General features: G+C 29.5%; 1 protein-coding gene across 3 annotated transcripts in view; it reads right to left on the reverse strand.

Annotated features, from left to right (window-relative positions):
• The window catches only part of toy (twin of eyeless), a 209108-nt gene that overhangs the window by 151518 nt on the left and 31749 nt on the right, over positions 1–25841 (reverse strand). For 2 of the 3 annotated variants that reach the window (XM_024364245.2, XM_024364241.2), the window contains exons 2-3: positions 23003–23211; positions 16011–16191 (exon numbers count right to left, since the gene is read on the reverse strand). In XM_024364245.2, the coding sequence (XP_024220013.1) occupies positions 16011–16191; positions 23003–23211 (390 nt within the window). The remainder of the gene's footprint in view (positions 1–16010; positions 16192–23002; positions 23212–25841) is intronic. The other variant, XM_014422067.2, reaches the window with a different exon arrangement.

Here is a 25841-nt window from a genome sequence, read left to right on the forward strand (position 1 = left end):
CAGACTCTCAGTCATGTTACATGTTGTTGTTGGTTGGGGCTTTTGGGCGTAAAACCCTGAGGTCATCAACGCCCACGTTTCTCACTTTATAATTCTATTACAAGATTTGAAATTCTTTAATGCCATGTTACATGTTACATGGTTTAAACATGGTAAAAGAAGGAAATATTTCTCCATTTAACATAAGTTTTTCCATTTAACATGCTTTAACATTTTAAACTTAAGATCATGAATACCCCTAGTGTACATGTAAAGAGTTCCTAGTAACGTATATGTTAGAATGTGTTAAAGCTGAGTTAAATTTTGAGACTGAAGGACGTAGATATGGCCATCAACCCTTCACCTTTACTGACCCATTTATTATTATAAATAAAACTCCTTTTTGTGAATTTAGTTAATATTTTGGAGTCAAGATAAACACTGAAAACGAAACAACACTGGATAAAAAGCAGATAATCAGACTGTTTCAAGAATTTCCTAAATAGGAAACAAGGTAAGCATTTGTACAATATAATCGGTAAAAGATAACAGAGAGGCAACTGCTATATCCAGGATCCTAAACATTTTCTCCTAATTTAGCAGTCTTGCTTGCAGGCGACAATATCAAGCTCTATGGTTGAATTCTTCTCTATTTATCAGAAGATTAACAGTTGATGTAATTAATTGTAGAAAGAAGTTCCTGGTTTCTGTCAAAAAAGGCCCACAAAAAAAAAAAAGAAACAAATATTTCTCAGCTACGTTTCGCCCAACTTTACAGAGAGGGCTTCATGAAAACGAGTTATAAACATTGTAAAGCATGATAAACTGTTAAAATATTCATGGAAAGTTATATAAGAAAATCTTTTTCATTTAACATTGAACAAAAACAATAATAAAGTAGATATAGAGAATATTAATATTAAATTGAATCAAATAATTTTTTTTTTTAATTTTTTCTTAAAAAATATAATTCACCGAACTCAAAGGAAATGAGTATTAGGGCTGTACGTATTTAATTGCACCATTAAAAAAAAAGTAATAATAAAATAAAAAGATGAATATAAAATAAAATGGATAATAGTAATTATAATATAATAAAATAATTATTAATTACAAGTACATTAATGAATAATAGAATTAAAATTCATATTACGTATTATTATTCATTTGCATTAATCTCCTTTAATAATTATATTCTATTTGTTTGTATTCAAATTTTCTTTATTTACTTCGCTCAATGTTATTTAAATAATATTATGTGTATGTTAATTCTAACATACAAAAAAATGTTTGTATCTTGTTTTTAATTAGCCCTGATGAAGCTTTGAAAAGTGGGACGAAACGTAGGTGACTAATGTTGTAGTTTCTTTTATTTTGTGTACCGTTTTGACCGCCACCCGTACCATATTTCTACAATTCTTTGATATTTAGTTCCAGAAGAAAAGGATCCTACTTTTTATATATTTACTATTTTTCAACTTGTATATAAGAATATAACAGTTAAGAAAAAAGAAGAGCTAATTACAACGATCTTTAGGTTACAACCATCCTTTTTTGTACGCTGGAATACTAGGGATTGGTTAACTTAATCCTATCCATAACTCTTCCCTGGTTTCGAAACAGCTGCTTTCTTTTTTTCTAATAACAACTCGATTAATTGGAGACAACGAAAACTCGATTCCTTTCATTCCGCAATAATTGCATCGGGTAACGCTTCTCACCATAATATTAAATGCGATAATTTCAGAATGGTAGAAGTCATTAAAAAAGCTCATTCGAAATTAAATTAGCTATTAGGAAGACTGATTATAATCTTGCGTTCCCTCTCTCCTTACTTCTATTCTATACTCTTCTAATCCTTACTGACTTTATGAAGTGTCAAATTAAAATGGAACTTGGTAGGTAATGTTCCTTACAATCTTCTTCTCTCTATTTCTTTGCGAGGATGAAAAATTATGCGATATTCTCTTCAACATAACATGCGATGGAACTAACGGAGGTTCGTAAATCTTTGATTTTTTTTTTCATTTTAGGATTGTTTGCATGGTTCATTCCAGGTAGATATGTGGAGCAAAAGAAAAAAAAAAAGAAAAAAACTTTGTATATATAATATATACGAAAGGAATTTGCAAGTAATAAAAAATAAATATGCATTGTCCTACCTGTCGGAGTATCCATATTTTTTTAATGTTATACTATAAAAATGATTGAGATATTTTAAAATATCACTAAATATGTTTTAACAAGCAGTGCTAAAAGAAAAGGATAAGATTATAAAACATAACCATAAATGTTAATCTAATATTTTCTTTAAGCCATTATTATACTGCGTAGGGATGTTGGAGAAATATCCATATTTGAAATATATATATTTTCTAAAGTTAAAAAAAAAAATTACATAATCCAACAAAAAAATGCTCGAACAACGGCTGGGTTGAACAACAAAAGAACCGATAATTGTTGAATTTTTTTAAGAAATGTTGCTTTAATTAATTTTATTTTATATTTTAGTAATAAATTCTTTTTTTTTTAGTGAAGGGTTAATTAATTAGATAAGTTTCATTTATTATTAATTAAATTTTGATTTCATACTTTATTACTAATTTTGTTTATACTTAAGCAATTTAGTTTTTTTTGTTTTAAGTAAATCGCGGAAATGTATATTTTTAATCCAGGATACAAACATATCTGTTTTTGTTATTTATTTTATATTAAACCCTTCTTCACAAGGAATCTATTATGAACGCATTATTAATTTCAACGCAAGCTCTAGCTTTTTCTATTCCACTTTTTACTGTAGGAACACAAATCATCCCAAGCTTCCCGTAAATTCGTTGCTAACACTCTAGTGTAAACTTTTTTTTTTTCAGGGTGAATTTGTATTATATACAAATATTTATTGATAAACGACAATTTAATTCAATTTCACTACAATGGAAAAAGAACTTTTACTGCGTGTTCTTATTGTATAATAATAAAGATGAATCTTATTTAAATATCTTAAGAAATTAAATGAATTATAAATAAAAATAGATTTGAAAGAAATATACAAGAGAAATAAAAATGTTGATAATAATTTCGACAGTGGCAAACCCATTTCAAATACTCTCTTTGCTAAAGTCAACTATTGCCGCTGAAGACGTTAATAATCTTGCCACCACAAACTAATAAAAAAAAAACAAACATAAAAATGAAATTTATATAAAAATAAGTATTTTAAAATATTCCATTTATTCACTCATTAAATATATTTAAAGAACCAGAGGTTAAAATTATACAGGAGTAACCTTCTTCCAAAATATTTAACTAGACAAAGTTGAAATCATTTTTAGAAAAAAAAAACCGTTTTTAAAATTTTAAATCACACAATCTCAGAAAAAATCGGTAACTTAATAAGGCAAACAACGAACAAAAGGTTTTAAACAACAAACAAGAAAATAATTAATAAATGCTTTAAAGTACATTTTTCTTAGCATTTACTTTTGCATCGAACCAAAATAAATGAAATTTTATACTTGACATACTAATTTCGTCATTAAATGCGATTCTTACTGTTTCACTTAAAGGTAGTGGAACATGCCCTGTGTTTACTGGAACTCGTTATTATCCTACCAAAGGATAAAAATGGAATTCTCATACAAGACTGAAACAAAAATAAACCGCTCGTATATTTCGGCTATTTCACTCATAAGGATTTCACATAACACTTCAAAGTGCCAGTATACAAAAACCTACATGATTAGCCTTTAGCACTAAGCTGAATTTTTGAGCTCCATGAAATAATCGAATATTTCCTGCACGGTCTTAAATCCTTCATTAAACCTCAACGCAACTTAGTAAACATAACTAAAATTACACTAAATACTTCCTTATAACTTTCAATATCACGACACAAGGACTGGTCTCTGTCTCCCGAAGTTATATGTAAAAATAAGGCCTAATACCCTATCTGTTACAGAATCGGCCCGAAAGAGATGCGCATACTTCTGTTATATGCTCCTTGACAACTTCAAGGAGGTTCAACCCTTAAAACCTAATGAATACTCAGAAAAATTGTCAAGTAATAATTTCATCTACCTCCAAGTTCTTACGTGATCAATTGGCTGAAACTAAGGCACGAAACAATGGACGAGCGTCCATTGAAGAACATTTTATACCGGCTAATTGGATTGAACAGGATGTGTTAAGGTCGTAATACAGTAGCGGCTGGTACAGAGCCAACAGGAAGACTTGAAAACATTTGGGATGAAGTTTTACTTGATTGATTTTATAAGAATTGTATGGACTGATAAAGGAAATGAATATTGGCTCAGGACCAAGACATATGGTATGGACTTCGGAACTTTTCACACCTCCTCCCACACCACCAGAACTTATAGGTTGTTGCGGAATTAATTAGATACACATACACAATATCGGTCAGAAATAATATATTATTTTTAAATTAAAAATATTCCAACTAATCCCATTAAATCACCTTTACCCTTCGTCGTAAACCTACCGACTGCCCTACAGTTTGCTTTAATAATGTTGCTCTTACTCCTATCGAACAGATCCGCTACCTTGGACTACATCTGGACAAACGATTAACCAGGAATCCTCACACAAGACTGAAAAGACACGAAACTGCACGTCGATTTCGACTATTAGAGCAATAACTAGACAAACGGTCTAAACTTCCAACTCATAACAAAAGACTGATCTCCATGACTGTAATAAGGCCAATCTGGATATATGGAGTCGAGCTTTGGGGCTCCACTAAACCTTCGAATTCCTCTCGTATCCAATCCTTAGAATTCAAAATCCTTCGTAAAGCTTAATGTAACCGATCTAGTCCGAACCAGATATTATTTCTTCCATTATAAACTCCCTAACCACCCAAACACACTAGTTTCTAACCTTGCATTCCATTCCCGACAATCCTCCGAGGTGCCCAAAAAGAAGATGGTCACGAGACCTGCTAATGTAAAAACGTCATTAGAGTGCTGCCAACGGGTAGTTCTCTACACGTCTGTTTCACTCCATTATTACTGATATCAAATTTACTGAATGCATTATAATGTACAGTTGTAAATTTCAATAAGTATATTTTTATTAAATATAAAAATTAGAAATAAAGAATGATCGCAGTTATGAAAGCATCAAAAATAAATTTTTGTGGTGTACTGAATGATACAGCTGGGCATTATCTAAAGAATAGCGGAAAAGAAGATCCCCAGCGAAGTTTATAAAGGATAGCGTGCGACAAGACGGGAACTCTGAATAGACATTAGCAAAGCTGAAGACAGAACAAAATGGCTGGATAAGCATGTCAACCACGCAAAGGGGAGCTCCTTGTACATTAACAAGGCTCGTTTTGCTAAACAATTAATCGCATTCCCAAAAATTAAAGAAGATCACAAAAATTGAAATAGAAACTAAAGACGATTAGTAAACCGTTACTAATTCCAAAGCACTACTCCAACAAGGCGGGTGGGGCTCCCAACAATGTGAAAACGGTAGATCATTGTTTTCTGCTATATATGACGATATAAGGAAATCGGCGGTTGGCGATGCCCTGACTTAATATTATAATAGAAGCCGAAATTTACGACACAATTACACAATTAAAGTAGTAATAATAATAACCACGTAGACCATAACTTAATTAAATAGAACAATGTATATTTCTAAATATAATACAATCTCGCCGTAAAGTGGGTAGAAAAATTATTGAAAGAGTACAAACATTAATATATATGTTTATAATATAATATGCATTAGTAAATATAGATAATATTATATAAGAATGAAAATAGGAACGGATCATATTTAAAACAGTGTATAAAAAAAATATGTATCTTATAAAATAAATTTTTGCTGATTCGTATGCTCGTGTTTAGAGAATTTGACCGTTCGCGCCATTTTTTTTTTTTTTTAATATCTTTATTGAAATTTAAAACTGTATATTATATAATACATTCAGTAAATATGATCTTAATTAAAATGGAGTGTTAAGGTGCGTGTAGAGAAACTACCCATTGGTAGCACTAATCATTTTAATTTAAAAGCTTAAATTTGATTTGAAATCAAATTTAATTTCTCTGTATTTCGTGCTAAGTAATATGAATACACGGTTAGTTACATTATAAGCTTGGATCACGCAGGCGGCACATCAACTCCCACCTGGTCCGTTTTCCTAATTACCACTGTCCTCAAACCATCAAGTTTTTACAGTATTTTCAGATATTATATTATCCTAAAAGAGTTCAACAAAATTAACGAGATTTTTTTGTTTTTAAATTGATTTTGTTAGTTAAAAATCTCACTCTTAAAGTATTTTTGGTCCTACGGGCAGGATCAGTTATACAATTGTTCGATAAGGTGAAGTGAAGTTATAGTCTTATCATAATTTACAAGGTAACAATAGTTTTTCTGCTACTATTTGTACAATTTTTGACTACCATACGTATAACGTATTAACCAACGTTTACTACCATACGGCCAACCAATAATCTTGCAATACAATCTACTAAGAACCTTTTTTCAAGTTAATCATACATTAATCATAAACTGGAACCATACCTATGCCGAGGTTATAATTTTCTTCTCTTATATAAATAATTATAAAATAAAAAGGCTGCTATCCTAATTAGCTCAGTAAGCCATCATCAAGAAGCCTATCTTTGGTTCGCTCAAAAATCTTAAACATATTAAAGACGACAGAGCTTTAACAAAACAACAGTGTATGCAAATGGGTAAGGATTCCTTTAGATTTGGCGATAAACGTTTTTTAATGAAATTAAAAAAAAAAAAACTGAAAGAAGCGGAAAGTAAAAGGACGACTAGCCGCCAGAGAGTTGTATTAGGAACAGATGAGCTGTGTAGTTTCAAATTAATTCTATCCAGCCTTAATCCCGCGGTACCTTTGACTGGAAGAGGGCCGACTTTTTTGCAGATTATCGGCAGAAAGCAGTGCGGTCCCTTGTGGGCAAACATCCTCTCCCAGGCCATACCTTAACGTATTTTCGATTGTAAGCCCCTTGAAATTGCTTAATGCCGCTTCTTTTGACGTTAGTTTCGCTTTAACGGCGTTTCTTGTATTATCGCTCCCTAAACGCTAACCTCTTATAGATATTCGCTCAATCTACGGCAAAGGATGATATAATAGGATATTTTCCCTTTTCAAATAATGCTAAGACTATTATACACGGTATTTAAATTATAACTTTACGATCAATGCCGGTCTTCCTCAGGGGTATTGTTTAAGTCCAATATTATTCAATTCATTCATTAATGAATATACGAAATACAAGGATATTAATATATCCTAATAGGATATTTAGTTTTTCTGACTTCATGTTTTATTTTTTACTTTACTTCTTTTAGCCGAAAGTGTATTTAATTTTAATTTTAAGCCTTCAAGACACCTGAAATTATTCTCTTTTTTTGAAAATAAAGGTTGGAATTGCGTTCGTGTACCTCATTGTCAAACAGGGCTACTGAAGAACAGTTCTAATAATTTATAAATAGGAGTAAAATGTTTCACATTGTAAATCGATCGTTGTCGATGTCTAATATTTTCATTTCTGATTAACATAAGAATAGTTAATGGTATTTTTTTTTTATCCGAATAAGAATGTTATAAATAATATACAATAATTATTTTTTAGTTGATATGATTTAAACATGGAAGTGAAACTAATTAAAAAGAAATAAGAAATTCTAGTATCTGACAGAATGGTAACCTCTTTTACTTCAGAAATATTGACATACCACTTTTTGATGCCGATACAGAGCGTTTACTCCTCTTACCGAACTGACACAATCACAGATTAAAAAATAAACATCTAAATACCATTAAAAAGACAGAAGCCATAATTTTCACAAAACAAACGGCCTATACTTTCCTCGAATTTAGTTTTAAATGATACTTGCTAAATTCATAAATTACTTAGTAGTCACGTTAGACAATAAACTGTTATCCAACCGGTATATCAATTAATTATAAAACAAAACGTACAAAATGTTTCTATATTTTAACAAAAATCAAATCTAACCTAAAAAAAACAGAAGATATATTCATCAAATCAGTACCAAGGCCTATCATAACATAGACCTGCTCTATTTGAAACTTCACCTATTTAAAAAAAAACTATAAGTATTTCTAAAAAAATTCCAAAGAATTTTAACAACTATTCATATTACAAAATAATGACTAGGATGCATTAAGAATAAATTATAGACACCGTACAAGAATATATACACAAATTGTCCATAATTTATTTTAATCCCTTTAATTTATTAACTGAAACTATATAAATAGCAGCCCTTAAATATAAACAAAACAAAACATATATTGCTGTAAAAAATCATTAAATAATCAGAATCCCATTTTTAACGATCAGTATTTTATTTTATTTCAGAATGTTTCGGATTCATTTTTATTGAACGGAAATATTATCCGTTTATTTTTTACCATAAATTAAAAAAAATAGTCGTTATGTAATAGGTAGCAAAGAAAAATTAATTGTAATAATTGTAATCCCAAAGCAATACATCATATATTGTACATATTATATTTATATAGAAAATTAATAAGCAGTTTCATTTCGTAAGAACGTTTCTATTGAATCAAACCTAATGGTTGTTAAAATGAAAAATAATACCGCAAAATAAAAGAAAATTACGAAAATATAGATTCCTTGAGCTTTCGTTGACTTGATGCAATACCTGGTTTCAGAGCAATGGCAGGTGAGTTTGTGGGCTGAGACGATTGTACAATAAGTGTAGCTATATTGGTTAGCTAGGCATGTGGTCTGAGCGACAGCTGGGAGGGTCGGCTGCATCAAAGGAAAATCCCTAGCTTGGGTATTTGTAGTTTTTTGGTTGGCTAGGATAATCCCGGGTTCTGGCCGCAAGCCACTCACATCTCTCCACAAAAAATATAAATAAAAAATACATATAATATACACAAAAAATCACCAGAGGCCTTTTACGGCTCCTTCATCAGTTTGTCCGAGATGGGATCGACGGAGCCTTTCTCGGGAAAAAAATAAAGAATATATATTTTATTTTTATATCCAAGACAGAGGAAAATAAACGAAAAATTTATTTTTAATTAAACAAACAGAATGTTAGAGACATCATATTTTTTTAATAATCATAAGTGAGATCGAAACTCCGTAATTTCCACAACTACTATTTTCATACATAAATAAAGATGAGGTGTAGATAGTTGACCGTAGATTAATGATTGGAGAAGTTTGTTGGGGGGTGCGGTCAGCAAAGAACAACATAAATAAACAAAACCATATTTATTTATTTTATTATTTTAAATTTGTTTGTATACTATTCCTTTTCAATTGTATGTTTCTCTAAATGTTGTTATCTCTTTTGTTCTATAGCCCTGATGAAGACCTGAAACTCAGGTCGAAACGTCGGCATAAAATAAATAAATATGGTTTTGTTTATTTATGTTGTTCTTTGCCGACCGCAGCCCCCGACAAACTTCTCCAATCATAAATAAATATATTTGAAAATAGACCATAGCAGAATGAACAAATCCCCAAATCTCCATCTTTATTATACAACTAGTGTTAATACATCTCAATCTGTTATAACTAATACTTAAAATGTACTCTAATATTAACAGAACATGGACAGAATATCCCTTACATACAAAACTTTACATTTCATTACTTCATAAAAAAAAAAAAAAAAAAAAAAACCGCTTACTTTTACTCTGAATAAACATTAAAATAAATTTAAGTAAAATTATTCATAATCAAAATTCCAAATCTGTTTAGTACAAACGTAAATTAATAGATTCATTGTTTCACTTTTTCATTAATTTAAATAATTCAAAACAAAAGGCTGTCTTCACAGCTTTCAGTATTGATTCTCGCTAACCCAAACAACTTGCTAATTCATGGAAATAGCCATGAAAGTCAAACGTTTTTAAAACAGAAATATTTCGAACAAGAGTTCCAATGCACTGTAGGAGGGTTAAGCCCCACCAACCAAATTGAAGTTAAATTATTCAAGGGTGTTGCATCTAATGAAATTCTCAAGCCTCACCGAGGGAAGTAGAGGAGGGAGGGGGCAATAATGCATCAAAATCTGAACTAACTTTATTAGAGATAAAAGAGGATTGAATTCGAAAAATCACATCTTCTCAGTTCGATGCTTTTTAACGATTTTTTTTTTTACACTATGGTTCGGTATTTGATTTTTACTCAGTAATAAAAAATATTCAAGCAACTTCTTCACTTTGTTATCAACAATAGGGTTTCAAACATGATACTACAGAAAATCGTTGCATGATTATCTCGCACCAATAAATTCAGTCTCTTCTACAAGACTGGATTAATCCATTTCTAGGCCTAACACAATCCTCCCATGTACGTCTTGATCTACTCCTTTGATGTCAGTTAGTTCAGTGCTGAGAATCTTTTTAGTGCTACAGTCTTTGCCTAACTCAGCAACATTAATGCCCACAACGATAGACCTGATACGACGATAGACTCTAATAATAGTACAAGAGCCGGGAATAAAAAAAGGCAGTTATCTCACCCCAATTTTTGATTACTTCAATGAAAACTATATATAATAACTAGTAAAAATTGACGAGTCTGCCAGGTAGGAGGAATACAAAATGGCGGCTGTTTCAAAACCTTAAAAAAACACTAATTTTTCATTCGGAGCTCTATATCTTAAAAACTACCAACAACACTAGAAAATCTAAGAGAACATTATTTAAAGAAGAGTAAATTTGCTGAAATATTAGTCCTAAAAGAGCTATTTACGTTCAATAATTCTCGAGAGATAGCTTTTTAAAAAGCAAAATTTCTTTAAAATCTTTTGAAAGATTAGTAGTTAGCTAATTTATTTTGAGAAATCTATATCTCAGAAACTATGAGACGTACAGATGTCTAATAGCACTCAAATTAAAGCTAGTTGAATATACTATAAAGATGTTTATGACCTTTACGTTCGTAGGAATAGTAGTTTTCATAATATTTGCTAAAATAAATTGATTTATAGTTGTTCGGACAATAAGTTTGATTTATGAAAAACTTCATTTCAGAAACCATTGGACGTACAGATGTCTGCCAGTACTCAAATTAAAGCTGGTTAAATTTATTACAAAATAGTCAATAATGTTTATTTTTGTAGGAGCAGTGGTTTCTATGATATTTGACAAAATAAACTCACAAAATGCTAATTTCTTGTTGTTCATATAAAATGTTGGATTTTTAAAAAATATATCTCTAGATCCATAAGATGCACATATGTGTGCCAACACTCAAAACAAAGGAAATTTAACTTGAACTATAAAGTAGTTCATGACACTTTTCTTCGTAAGGGTAGTAGTTTTTATGATATTCACATATGAATATAAATTTGGCAAATGAAAATTTGTCCGAACAACTATAAATCAATTCATTTCAGCAAATTTCATGTAAAATATTACTCCTACGAAGATAAAAATCATTAAATACTTTATAGTTCATTAAACTAGCTTTAATTTGAGTGCTAATAGACATCTGTACGTCAAATGGTTTTTGAGAATTTTTCAAAATAAATTCACTAACTACTGATCTTTCAGTACGTCCCATACAACATTTTTATGAAATGTTGCTTTTTAAAAATCTATATCTCGAAAACTATTTAACGTAAATAATTCTATCAGGACCCATATTTTAGAAAATTGCTCTTCTTTAAATGACGTTCTCTTAAGTTTTCTTGTGTTGTTCTTACTTTTTGAGATATAGAGCTCGGAATGAAAAATTAGTTTTTTTTTATCGCTTTGAAACAGCCGCCATTTTTTATTCCCCCTACATATACTTGGCAGACTCATGAATTTTTACTAGTAATTATACCTAGTTTTCATTAAAGTATTCAAAAATTGGGGTGAGATAACTGCCTTTTTTCTCCTCTAGGGCTCTTGTACTATAATAATACGCATCCATATCTGGAAATCGCTCAGTCGAGACGGGTTCTGGTATGAACAGTTGTGCTGCCATGGAAATAGAAGATATTTCAAAAATACCACCTGCATAGCAAATGTGAGTGTTCCCATCTTTTATTGAGCCGAATATTAAACGCAATAATTTAATCTTTTGACGATTTTATTCACTCAATGTGAGCAGCCACATTTTTCACTCATAAAAAATAAGCACGTATTCATAGTCTCATTAATTAAAATAAACAAAAAAAAAACTCAAAATCCTTTCGCGCTAAAACGTAATCAACTTTATTATTTTTGATTATCTTGAGGCTCAGTCAATAATAAAACAATTATGTTTTGGCACCATTTTAAAAATTTTATTGTCCTCATAGACATGCCATAACTTGAAAAATAAAAATAATTCCAATTAATAAAAACTAAAAAGTACAGAATTCATTACTTAAGAGCATTCTTTTCTCTAAAAACCTGTTTTTTCACTGAAGGGCATGACTACAAGAACAATAATATCTCAAAATATCGCCAAATTTTGTTGTTTTATTATTGACTGAGCCTTAAGATCCACCTTAATAATAAAGAAGCTGATGCTTTGAAGAGAAGAATTTTGATTTATTTTTGTCTTTTTAATTAATGAGACTATACCTGTTTATAATCTCATTGACTAAAATGTTTTTGCTACGTTTATGAGCACTAATTGGGAGAATAAAAGCGTCAAAATATTTGTATTTTTGAAATATCTTCTACTAACAGGCGAGCTTAAAAGTTCATAGGCTGACACATACATGGCACTACTGGTTTTAAATTCATAAGATTTTTAGTTAGCCCTAACCTTCAAAAGATACCTGTATAAATTTGACAGCTGTTGGACTATTAGTTTGTGAGATATAGCATTTTGAGTGAAGCAACTTTTGTCAGTTTGCCAAAAATGTATAAAAAGGAATTTTGTGTGTTAATAAACGATTACTTTTTGGCGAAAAAAAATACTGTTGAAGCCAAGGCTTGGCTTGATAAACATTATTCGAACTTTGCACCTGGAAAATCAACCGTTGGGAAGTGGTTTGCTAAGTTTGAACGAGGCGAAATGAGCACTGAAGACGAAACAAACAGTGGACGCCCCAAAGAGGCTGTTACCGACGAAAACATCAAAAAAGTTCACAAAATAATTTTGGATGACCGTAAAGTGAAGTTGATCGAGATAGCTGAGACTCTAAAGATATCAAAGGAACGTATTGGATACATCGTGAATGAATATTTGGGTATGCAAAAGCTCTGTGCAAAGTGGATGCCGTGCGAGCTCACAATCAACCAAAAACAACAACGGATTGATGATTCTGAGCAGTGTTTGGAGCTGTTCTATCGTAATAAACTTATAAATTTATTCTCAAGATCTGGCCCCCAGCGACCTTTTCCTGTTCTCAGATCTCAAGAGAATGCTGGCTGGAAAGAAATTTAGCGTCGATGAAGAGGTAATCACTGAAACTGAGGCTAAAGACAAATCATACTATAAAAATGATATCGAAAATTGCATGATCGCTATAATCGTTTTATCGCCCTCGGAGGCTTTATTTATTATTATTGAATAATAAATTCAAATTTTATTTATTTGTTTAAATTGTTTTCTATGTTAGCCAAAATTTTCAGCCCAACTGTTTATGCCAGAAGAAAAAAAAATATATGAAAAAATTATCATACATATTGATATATTTGTGTATCATTTATACATATAAAAGAGGCACAAATAGTGGAACAATTGATACATATTATCCAAATGAGATGGATTAGTGAGTAAAGTGCCGTTGATGATAAGCTGAGAAGTGAAGTTATTATTGTATGGATTCGCTTGGGGCTCCCTCGATAAAGCCATCAAAGGTTAACCATTCCTAATCCAGATCACAATAGGGATCCTATCACCTCCCTCCTAACTTGTGCTTCCTAGCACCACCCTCTTCGTCTTTGTGTTCCCATTTTTTTTCTTCTTCCCTCATCCTTTGAGGTTACCTTTTTGATAGAGATACATGTTACACATACACAAGTTTTTTCCCCATGCTTGGCAGTGAAATTCGATACTTGCAACATTCCCCATTGAATTCATCTCTGTAAGAAAGCGTAATCGGTATTGAATGACATTAATTAGTGAGGCAACTATACACAAACTATTTTAGGTTATTTTCAATAGTACAGTCAACTAAAAACTAGAAAGAGATCTCGGTGGGAAGTTTTGGAGAAATCCTGAAAAATTCCTTATTCGTGGTTTTTAGGGTGTTGAGATTACGAATTTCAACTTTTCCCGGAAACATTAAAAAAATTTGTTCGGTTTTCACTCATATCATGAAAATTTGGCATTTTAAGCAACAGTAACTTATACTAAATAAGGGAAGAGTAAATTCTTTATATTTTAATCAAAAACAATTTTTGATCGTTGAGCAACCATTCTTAGTCCAATGCAGTTTTCAATCAAATGATGTCTAAAAAGTGTTCTCAGAGGTAAGTTTTATGAATTACGAATTTCAACTTAATGTCTTCAAGTATCACAAAAAATCAAAATAAATATTTATTTATTTTCTTTTTTCCATATTATTGAAGAAAACCGTATTGTTCTCTGTATCAACTTATATTTATTTATTATTTTATCTATATCTATTTCTCTAAATTAATATCAATCACAAGCAGATTCATCAATTTTAATTCTAAAAAATATGCTGTGTACATAATGATTTCGAAAATCATGGGGAAATAACTGGTTTTTTTTTCATTATATCTCGGACTAAATATTTTCGCCCTGTATTATATAAGTAAATATTTGAGCCTGCAAGATATAATTATATTTTTTTGTCTAAATTTATCATTTAAATTCAAAAATGTACGTATCAATAACAGGAATGTAGGCCCTATCAACAAAACTATTAAATAAAGTTCATGTTTATAAAAATATTTTGCTCATGAGTTTCGCATTTTTGTCAGAGCAATGGGATAATGGAAACTTCCTAATAACTGAATAGAGAATTGTGAATCCTCTACCCTCTCCCCCTAATGATTCTGAAAAATATTTAGACAAACATGAAGCTTATGTTCAGAAATTTCAGCTCCATCTAATGAATTCGTGAAAATGCACTAATAGCTTTTTTAATAGTCCCATATGCTTGTAATTCATAAGGATATTTTTAAATTCAAGTCGTTAATTCACTAATTCAAAAACGGTAACAATTTTATTGGAGCTCAGTACAAAATGAGCAATTTATCATTTACAATCTATAATTCAAAAGGGTAATTAACTATGAAATTCAATATCATATATAAATATTTAGTGGGTAGTTACATTTTAAAACGTGACAGAGCTTCGTCCATAAATCACAAAAAAAAAAAAGAAGTGAAATCCTTGCAATCCTTAAATAGTTATTTAACTATTTAAGGAAATTGATACAAAAAACAAATCAGGAAAGAAAAAAAGCAATATATAGCGATAACGAAAACATGTATTCAAAATTATCAAGATTAAAAAGCATAGTTGTAAAAAAAAAAATGAATTTTGATTATTTTTCAAAATTGTTAATAAACTTTAAAAGTTAAAAATTATATATAATAATAACAGCACATTCTAACTATTTTTCCAACCAACATCTGAAGATAGATTACAGTCCGAAACGTCAGAATGAATATTTTATTAATTTTTACATTATATCTTATATAAAAGGTTGAATTAAGAAAGCTACTAAACTACTTAGAAGGAAGCATAAACAGGAAATATCATAAATTGAAGACTTCAAATTAAAAAAATAAATTAATAAATTTTAAAATAACAATAAATAAAAAAAAAGTTTTAATGCGATATGGCATACTGTTTTTTACTCAGACCATCTTATCCCAAAGATTTATGTTCAATAAATAATCGATAAATTATATGAATTGAAAAACATTAGCTAATTCTGTTAACTTTGACTCAATGAGCGTATTACAGTTAAATAAATGCAGTAAATCATATAAACACCTAAGCAGCACACTTAAACTTAAGAGAATTTCTCGTTGAGCATTGTTCATGGCAGAAGAGTGTATTACATAATGGGATGTTAAAAGAGGTACTTACGCTGGGGATGTTGTCGTTTGTGCAGATCCCTTCAGAGAGGAGCCTGTCACGGATCTCCCAAGCGAAGATGGATGGGCACTCCCTCTTGTAGTCGGCGATCTTGGTGACGACACCGTTGGTGGCCACCCGCGGCTTGGAACCTCCGATGGCACGCGGCTTGATGGACCCAGTCTCGTAATACCTAAACCATAAGGCAGACCAACAGTGCGACAGAAGGGTTAACATCATTTGATTGGTGGTATGTATCCAGGTTATCATTAATTGATAATTAATAAAACAACGTCACAAGATATTGTGATGAATAGGGTAGAGGCACAAGTAGGAACTGTTCAAAAAATAGGAACTAGAGATTTAAATTGCAAAATCCTGCAGACGCCTTGAAATGACTAAAGAGTTTGCATTTACCACCATATTAAAGGTTCATTTGTTCTGAGCCTCTTTTAGAATTATCTCGGTGATAAACTCTTTGATAGGTTATTTAACAGAAAATTTTCCACGCGGATATGGTACTTAGTTTTGATACTTTAGATACGATATATGACGATATTTCAGTAAAATTCAAAAGATACTTTTTGTTCGAAATCATCGTTTAGATACTTTTCACCAAATATTTAATTGCTTGTGGAGGTTTTGATTCCTACATAAATAAGACGCCTACTTTTAGATCATCAAAAAAACTCATTTTAGTAGTAGTAGGCTCATCCAAGACTAAAATAGGTCTTTGATACTTCGTCAAATTGTGACGGACTGAAGTTTTAACTAATAAGAGCAACAACTTTCTGTAAATTAGCGTTGTTTAAAGTTCGAATTTTTGATTTTGTAAATTTGTAAAAGGATTGAAACAAGATGATAATTCGGATCAATGAAGACCGATAAATCTACTAGACTATCATAAACAAGACCTTCAGTATTATAAAAAGTTTTTATTAAGACGAGTAATCATTTCTAAAATTTATTTCATCATGATTCAGGTCCTTTTTCTATTAGATATTAAAAACTATTAGTTTTGACAGAAACAGGTATTGAATAGAAAACCATGAGTAAAATAACATCGTAATTCTAACAAAGTATAAATCATTTTTTCAAAGTTACTACTGGTGCATCTACCCTAATGGAAGGATTCATAATATAAAAAATATTAGAATACTACTAGAAGATTCCAAAACTAAAGCATCGGGTCTTTCAAATAAAAAAAAACTAAATATTACAATAAATAAAAAATTAATTAATTAATCTCTAAATTAAATTAAATATCAATAATATAAGAATATTTTTTTCTCAGCTTCTTTTATGAAATTAGTGACACAAATAATCGAAATGAACATTGTCTTTTAGTAAATTTAAATTTAGGGTATATGTTATTATTATTATATTTATACTGGATCATTATATTTAGTCTGGGTATTTATAACACAAATTTAATTATTTATTATTAGAATTATAATATATAATATAATTATAATTGCATGATATATTAATGTAATTTATATTATGGTAACGGTGATAGTTGTAGTAAAAGTTATCGTAGTCACGATGATCGTGTTACCCAACATTTGCTGTCTTACTATTAGAATTTGATTGATATTCGGAAGCGCAATCAAATGTCTGCATATGAGCGACAAACTTATCTAACAATGCATTAATTCGTGAAACGATATTAGTTAAGTGATTAACATGGACTTCAGCTTTTTATTTTGGGAAATAAACAAATTATTTTTTTTAAATATAATTATAGGCACAAACTATGAACAAAAAAATTAAGTAAGAACACCGAAAAGGGGGGACTAAATCTCTGGGGGTTAAATGCAGCTAAAAAAAGTCCTTTAAATAAATATATAGAAACGAAAAATCATTTCAATGTATAATAAATAATTACTCATATTCCCTCAGACAGTATAGTCCAATTCATAATTTTTTTCTGGTTTAACAAAAAATATGAAAAATTAAATCTATTTTACCAAGGAAATCGCATTTCAACTCAATTATTCAAACAAAAAAAAAAATCTGTTCGCAGAAAATAAGAGTGTTGAGAAAAATTGTTTTTTAAAGAAAATAGTTCAAGATCTACTTTTGTTATTATTATTAAATAAGATCACTTGAATGAAGAAATTGTTATAAAATTATGTCAAAAACATTGTAAGTTAAAGTGTAAATTAAGACTATAGGTAAGAATGTGACCAATAATTTGTTTTAATTTCTTTTTTTATATTTTAAATTTTTATTATATCAACTATGAGAAGAATACTGAATGTTCTATGAAATTTTGGGATATAAAAAGGAACAGAGAAAAATAAACCAAAAAAAATTGCTTCCATCGCGTTTGCCATTAATTATTATTTATACGTATTAATGATTTTCTATTATGTTTTATAAAAGGGAAAACAAGTGAAGATATATTTTACCGAGATACTAAGAATATGATAAAGAAGTATCAGGGGATGTAAAATGTTTATGTGGTAGCAAGCCATTGATGGAAGTGAAAAGTGAGAAACCTCGGAGAGTTTAAAAGAGAAAAGTCGGTAAAAGATGTTTTGAGAAGTTTATATCGCTTGTTAACTTGCACATCTTTCTTACTCCCACATTCATTCACCCACCTGTACTTCATTTAACAATAAAGGTTTTGAGAAAAAAAGGAATATATAATTCTTTATTTTAATTTTTTATTGATCTTCATAATAATTTAGAATACTAATAATTTTTAACTGTTTTGTTTGTTATTTTAAAATATCTAAAGTTGTTGCATATTTGAAAAATAATATAGATAAGGACCGAAGATAATATATTTATTTTTTCCTCTCCTTATCAATAAATCTAATCGGCATTTTTTGTCACCAAATAAAGGGACATCTTTAGAGGTATTTTTTTTCTAAACTACTTTTATTCTATAGAATAATACCTTAATTAAAGGAGTACTTAAATATAAAACATTATCATAAAAAACTCAGACATTTTATTAGTATAAAAAAAATGCATGATAGATTGGAATGTCTTCTTAGAAAACCGGTCTTGAAAAGTATCACATTATTATCCGATGTAATGTATCTATCTAATTTGGTTTGGTTTCCCCCAAGTTATGCGACTTAGCTTTGAATAATTTCAATTCAGAAAGACTGATTCGAACTTTGTACAAATTCTCGCAGTGAATGATATTAATACATACCAAATCAGGAATGCTATTTAAAAACCAGTAGGCAAAGCCTATCGATTAATCGTGAAATAAGATCTGCGATTTTCCTATAACTACTTTTTTAATAATTAAACAAAGTGAAAGCGGTTAAGTACATAAATGTTGACTTATCTCTAATTAATTTTGTTGGAAGAGCTATTATCCTTGGTGATTTGAAGTTGTTTCTCAATAATATTTTTTTCAGTATAAGTCTCGTTGAAACTAAGTTAATATAAGGTGAAATATAGTGTTTTTATGACGATTAATAATAAAATATAAAAGTCTCCAATAATAAGATGGGAATAAACAGGATTTAAAATAAATTATTACGGATATTTCCGTTGTATAATTGAAAATAGATTTTAATATTGTGAATATGAAAATGTTTGAAAAAGGCCAATAGAAAAGGCTGAAACGTTACAGAAATGTGGAATATTTTAAATTCTAAATTATGAAGATGATCAGGGGTGCGGTCAAACGAACAAAAAATAGTTAACAACTATTTATTTGCCGACCTTTCGCCACACTTTGTCGAGCTTCATCAGGGCTAAAAAGATACAAAAACATCTAAAAATAATTGGAAATAGTACAATAATAAGATACAAAAAGGTAAATTAAGGTAGGGTTAAAATTATGTAAATATAAGTGAAAAGAAAATTGTATACAAATGAACGAAAAGAAGAAATAAAAATAGTATTAGTATAAAATATAAAATGATGAGAATATATTAAAAAAAAAAAAATTACGCAAACTATTAGATTAAAAATAAACAGGAGACGTAAAAATAGAAAAGCAGATATTAAAAAACTAAATTTAACACACTAAAAAGACGGAAATAAAAGAAGCATGTTGAGATTAAATAAAGGTCGAGAAAGAATAAATAAAAATAAAATTAATAATAATAATAACAATAAATAAGTAAATAACAAATTATTATTTCTTCTTTTCGTTCATTTGTATATAATTCTTTTTTCACTTTTATTTACAAAATTTTAACCCAACCTTAATTTATATTGTTATATCTTATTATTCTACTATGTCAAAATATTTTTATTTGTTTTATTGTTATTTGTTGAATCTCTACAAACCGGTGCGAAACGTCGGCAAATAACTAGTAGTTAACTATTTTTTTGTTTTCTTTTGACAGAACCACTGATCATCTTCCTTATAATTTGAAATAATACGGTTAATCATTTATATATATAATTTGTTAAGATTCTATTGTTATATAATTCTACATTAAAAAAAATATTGATTTGATTCAGTTAAAAAAGTTTTATCCTTTTTTTTTATATTTGTATTAATATTTAAAAATAAAAATTGAAACAAACTTAAAAACAAAACAAGCGCGATGAATTTGTTTATAATACTATTTACTTCATATCACCATTGATAGTTTGCCTCCCAACAAAGCGAATTTGAAAAAAAAATTGATGTGTGTGTATTTTGTGTGTGAATACGCATTATAATTGCGATTATTTAATACAACTATAGTTGAATACACACTTCACTACTATCCCTTACAAATACACTAATCACAACTTGAATGAACCAAATGATATTTAAGTTATCGTTTAGGGACTTATCAGACTTCACGTTATTAATGATTTAGGAAACATATTTGCGCATGCTCAGATTACTTAATGATTTTGAACATGGCCCCCTCCTTCAAATTCTTCTTAACGAGGGCTTGTTACCGCCCACACTAAGTGTAAGCTCCCTTCGGGCCGAATAATTAGAGCTAAAAGGTGTGTTCGTTAGCTGTGTGTGAGTGGCTTGATCGCCCTCCCGTCTAAGTACTGTATTATCAACACGTACCTCCTAACGATCAACTATCTATCGAACAAAATAATATTTAGTCTATTCCATAACATAATTCTAAAAAAAAAATATTATCCAAAGTGCACGTGATTTCATTTTTACGCATAACCCAATCTTACAATTACCATTCGTCATTAATACATTCATAAAACAAGTACTATTAATAATTAAAAAATGTTAAGACACAATACAATCCAAATTTTTATTAATGGCGTATTGGCTAACAACTGTTAAATTAATATTAGCCTGTCATAACCCTCAATAGGGTGTGGCAATAATTAAATTGAACTAGAAAAAATATACCTTTAAGCAAAAATTCAGGCCAAAGTAATTAATTTTTTTTATTTCAATTTAGCATTAATTATTTATTTAACAAAACTTGAATTAATGAAATTTTTATCTGTATGTTATGTGCTGTTAGGCAAATATTAACTCGTTTACTACTAACAATTTGACATCACTCCAATTTAGAATTATATTATATTTACATTTTTTTAAAACTAAATAAATAAAATTACTTATTAATTATTGCTAAAAGAATTAAATTAAATAATTAAAATTAATTCATTATGGTGGTTTTAAGACAGGGTATTGCATAAAAATTAAATTATGTACAATTTGGATCTAGTCATGTATTGCAATAGACTTTTTTTTTCGCGTATTTTGAACCTAAGGATGCCTTGACAGGCTGAAATATTGTGAGTCCATTAATTAATTTGTGGTGATGTATTAACGTTCCAGTTTGATGATCTTCCACTACTGGGACCACACCTTACCACCTATACGCTTTCGTGTAACTAGTATCGTTTACCCATATTTAGGAAGACTTGGAAAGGACCAGTACCTGAGCAAGCTAGAATAAATTTAACTCCTATTAAAACTCAGGTCATTGTTTTAAGTTTTAATTCCTCCTCTCCAAGATCCTACTTTAGCCCCATCTCTTCCATCTCCTCTACTAAAATAATAGGTATTACTATTTATGAAACCCTCTCAAGAAAATGTCCGAGTTCCAAAACGGTTAATAAACACCCTTAAGTTATCCCATCGTTCCCGATACTTACTTCCATAATCTACACTATCCCACAACCTAGTATTTTCATTTCTTATTTTACTACACATTGACTATCCCTGTGTAATTTACGAGAGTCTCGCACTTGAATCTGTCTTCAATACTACTAGAAAGTAACCTGTGTTCCTACTTTACGACTCACCCTTCGACCCAAAGGCAATATTTCTTCGATTCTTAGCAAGACCAAACCATCAACCTTTCCACACCTGTAGTCTTCTACAATTTAAATCCTCAGGCTACTGACAGGAAACAAGATCCCGTCTTTCTGACCTCTTTCCCCTTCCCACAGAGCCCATGAACATTCATTATTAAATTCTCTCTCAAATATTCGCCATGATTCTTACCTATATTCATTCCAATACCTACTTTAACCTTCTCATATCGCGAAATGAAGCCCTCGAATCAGTATATCTTAATTTATGAATACAATTTTGTTCAATTTTTAATTTATACATGCATTTAAATAAGATTTATGCTATATATATTTAGATAATAATATATTTAGTTAGTTATTTTTATTAGAGTAGTCCGGTTAGACATATTTTATTTTTATTTATTAATTTTTTTTTATTATCAAGATACCTAGGACAAGAATAAAGTTATTGTTATGTTTTAATCTATTCTAAATATTTTAAAAGTAATCATTTTTATTTGTGCTTTGATTGATTTATTTTTTTGAGACATTATTTTGTATTATTTTTTTTGTTCGTTATATTATTATATTGTTAGTGATTATTTTACATTTATTTATCTTGACTACAATGTCGGACTTGACATGTCCGAAGATTTCAATATTCACAAATAGGATGGTTTAACAGATTCCTCATATTTATTAATATAGTTTTGATATTTTTATTTGGAATACAACGACTAATAATCCAATTATGCAACTACTTTAAGCACTATGACATATTTAATTACTTGCTATGACAATACCTGCCAAGGATCTTGGAGACACATCCGTTGGAGACCTGGAGTATCCTGGAAATGTCGCAGGGCCTGGCTCCAGAATGTGCCAACTCGACGATCTTCTGACGCGTGGAGTCTGGAAGCGGTCGTCCGTTGACGTAGACTCCTCCAAGCTGGTTGATACCGGAGTGGCCAGCGGTAGAGCATCCGAACAGCGAACTTTGCGCCATTCTCTGCTGTCAACATGTTATTTTACTAACTCGTGATATTTTTAATCTTATTCATAATAATTGAGGGGTTTCCATCAAAAATCGATAAATCCAGTTTAGAAAGTTACTATTTAAATTTTTATTGAAAATGTCGATTTGTAACACTTTTTTTGACAGAGGGAAACTTAAATTTCGAAATTGACTGAATTAGTTTTTGGTGGTAGAATCTTGTCCAAAATATCTGTAATAATCAAAACTGGATTTATGAACTTTTGCTCGAAAGCTGATCAATTATTGTTAAATTGAAATGCATAAATAAAACCTATTGATGGATAGTAACTATCAGTTTTCAGTTTCCATCAACTTCTACAACTATTTATTTTCTAAATTATAAATTTGATTTCTTAGAAATATCATTAAATTCTAAAATGAAAGATAAATTGTAAGATAATTAAGTGTGCCTGGTACTACAATTTACTAGGTATGTATGTACAAGTCTGTTCCGATAACCACTTTTGACGATCATCAAACTGCTAGGAACATACTTTTTTACGTACGTTTTTTTCATTTCAAAATCCTATACCTGCCAGTTTGATGGCAAGTATCGGATGGATTTTTTTGAAAATTGACACCAGACCATTTTCACGTTATTCCACAAAGTTCCTCAAAATGAAGGCAAAATCGAAAGTGCCGTTTTTGAAATATACGAGTGCCGAGAAAAATACGTTTGAGCATTCATAAGGAAAAGTAGTTGACGGAATATGATAAATCGATATGGGATGCCTGGATACCACCTCACAAAATCCTCCACAAAATAGGATTGATCATTTTCGCTCTAATACAAATTTGACTACAGACACGGAACCAAAGTCTTACGTTGATGTCTAAAACGTCTGTGTGAGTGAAAATGTTCGATTCTAAGGACATTTTTCTTTTTAAATTTTATTTCATACATGAATACAAAGTTTCTCTGTCATTGAAAGTGTAGGGAGAAGGAGGCAATCGTGAAAGGAGGCAAATTTGTAAACAAAAATGTAAATTTTTTAGAACATTAAAGCATTTCCATAAAAAGATGATATTATATATAATATAAAATGTACAATATATAATAAGTATATTACTTATTATTGATTTAAAAATCAATAATCATTGAATTTCAGCATGTTAAGGTACTTGAGCTAGAGGTAAGGATATTTAAAAAAATTATCACGTTTTAACAAAAAAAGTTAAAATAATCTCAGTGAAAGGAGATGGGACTCATAGAACATAGAATTAATTATGTGATCATAATTTAAAATTGAATCAACATAGAATTACATCACGTATTTATACAATTATAAAATTCATTAAAATAAAATTAAATAAAATTCATTAAATCCAACCTTGTTAAATGTTATTTTATTTATTTATTTTTCATGCAGATAGTTTGATTATGTTCATTTTGTTTATTCTTCTGTTTGTATATATTTTAAGAGAGTTTTTTTTTTTTTTCATTTATTTAATTTATTTTATTTTAGTATGTATGAGATCATTCATCACTATTACCTATTGCCCACAACTGTGTGGCAGAATGTAATATCTATCAATAAATAAAATGTATTATTAAAAAAAAAAAAACCTTGTTAAAGTCAAAGCAAACAAAGCACATAAAAAAAATTAAAAAGTGTGTTTCTTTTTTGCAAGAATAATATCCAAAAAAAAATACAACAAATTCATCTCATGCTGGATCAACTTGTACAAATGTCTGGTACTCAAAGGAAGCAACAAATGTTGTATGTTCTTTTGACTTTCTCGGCTTTAACATTCGATTTTCATCATTAAAAAAAACAAAATAAATGTAGGCTATATGAAAGGAAACGTTAATATGAGCAAAGTAGGTTGTATATGTTAAAAATTCATAGAAATAATACTAAGTAACCTATAAATTCAATTTCAGTTCTAAAATTTTCATCAGAAGTTTGTTAATTTAATTACCTACACATATAATGTTTTTATAAAAATATATATGTATTTGTGTGTGTGTGTGTGTGTGTGTGTTACGTTAAATCGAAAATAAACTGTGAAAGGTAATTAAAAAGATTTAGAATAATGTATTTACACTAAATCGATAGAATTGTAAAATATACATTACTAATTAATTATTAAATCCGAAGGTTGAATAGATTCTTTAATTAAAACACAGAGAGATAAACATTTATCTGTTGACAGTTATAAAACAATGCTAACTGACCACAGACGTGTGGATGTAGCACAAGCGGTCTTTGATTTGTGCCAAAATACAGAACCCAATGGGTAGGCCACAAATTCAGACCAACTTGCATGCGTAAATTACCCACTGTTTGTCAAACTTTAGATATACTAAAACAAGGAAAAACAAAATTCTCTTAAAATCGGCGTCTTAAATGCGGTGATTAAACCGGCAATATAGCAATAAGGCAAAGTTATACAATATTTTTCATGAAACTTACGCTTCTAAATTAATCTGAAGTTTAATTGAAAACTATAAAATATTTCTAATCTCCGTAAAATTCCGTTATTTCTGAATTAATGGTGACTTGGGTTACCCTAAAAGGCTTATTTACTGTGATTACAATCAAATATTTTATCTATTAAAATACTTCTTTAATTAAAAATAACAATGCTGAAAACAATTGAAA

This window comes from Halyomorpha halys, unplaced genomic scaffold (assembly GCF_000696795.3).
Source record: "Halyomorpha halys isolate HHAL.00 unplaced genomic scaffold, Hhal_1.1 Scaffold354.1, whole genome shotgun sequence".
NCBI lineage: Eukaryota > Metazoa > Arthropoda > Insecta > Hemiptera > Pentatomidae > Halyomorpha > Halyomorpha halys.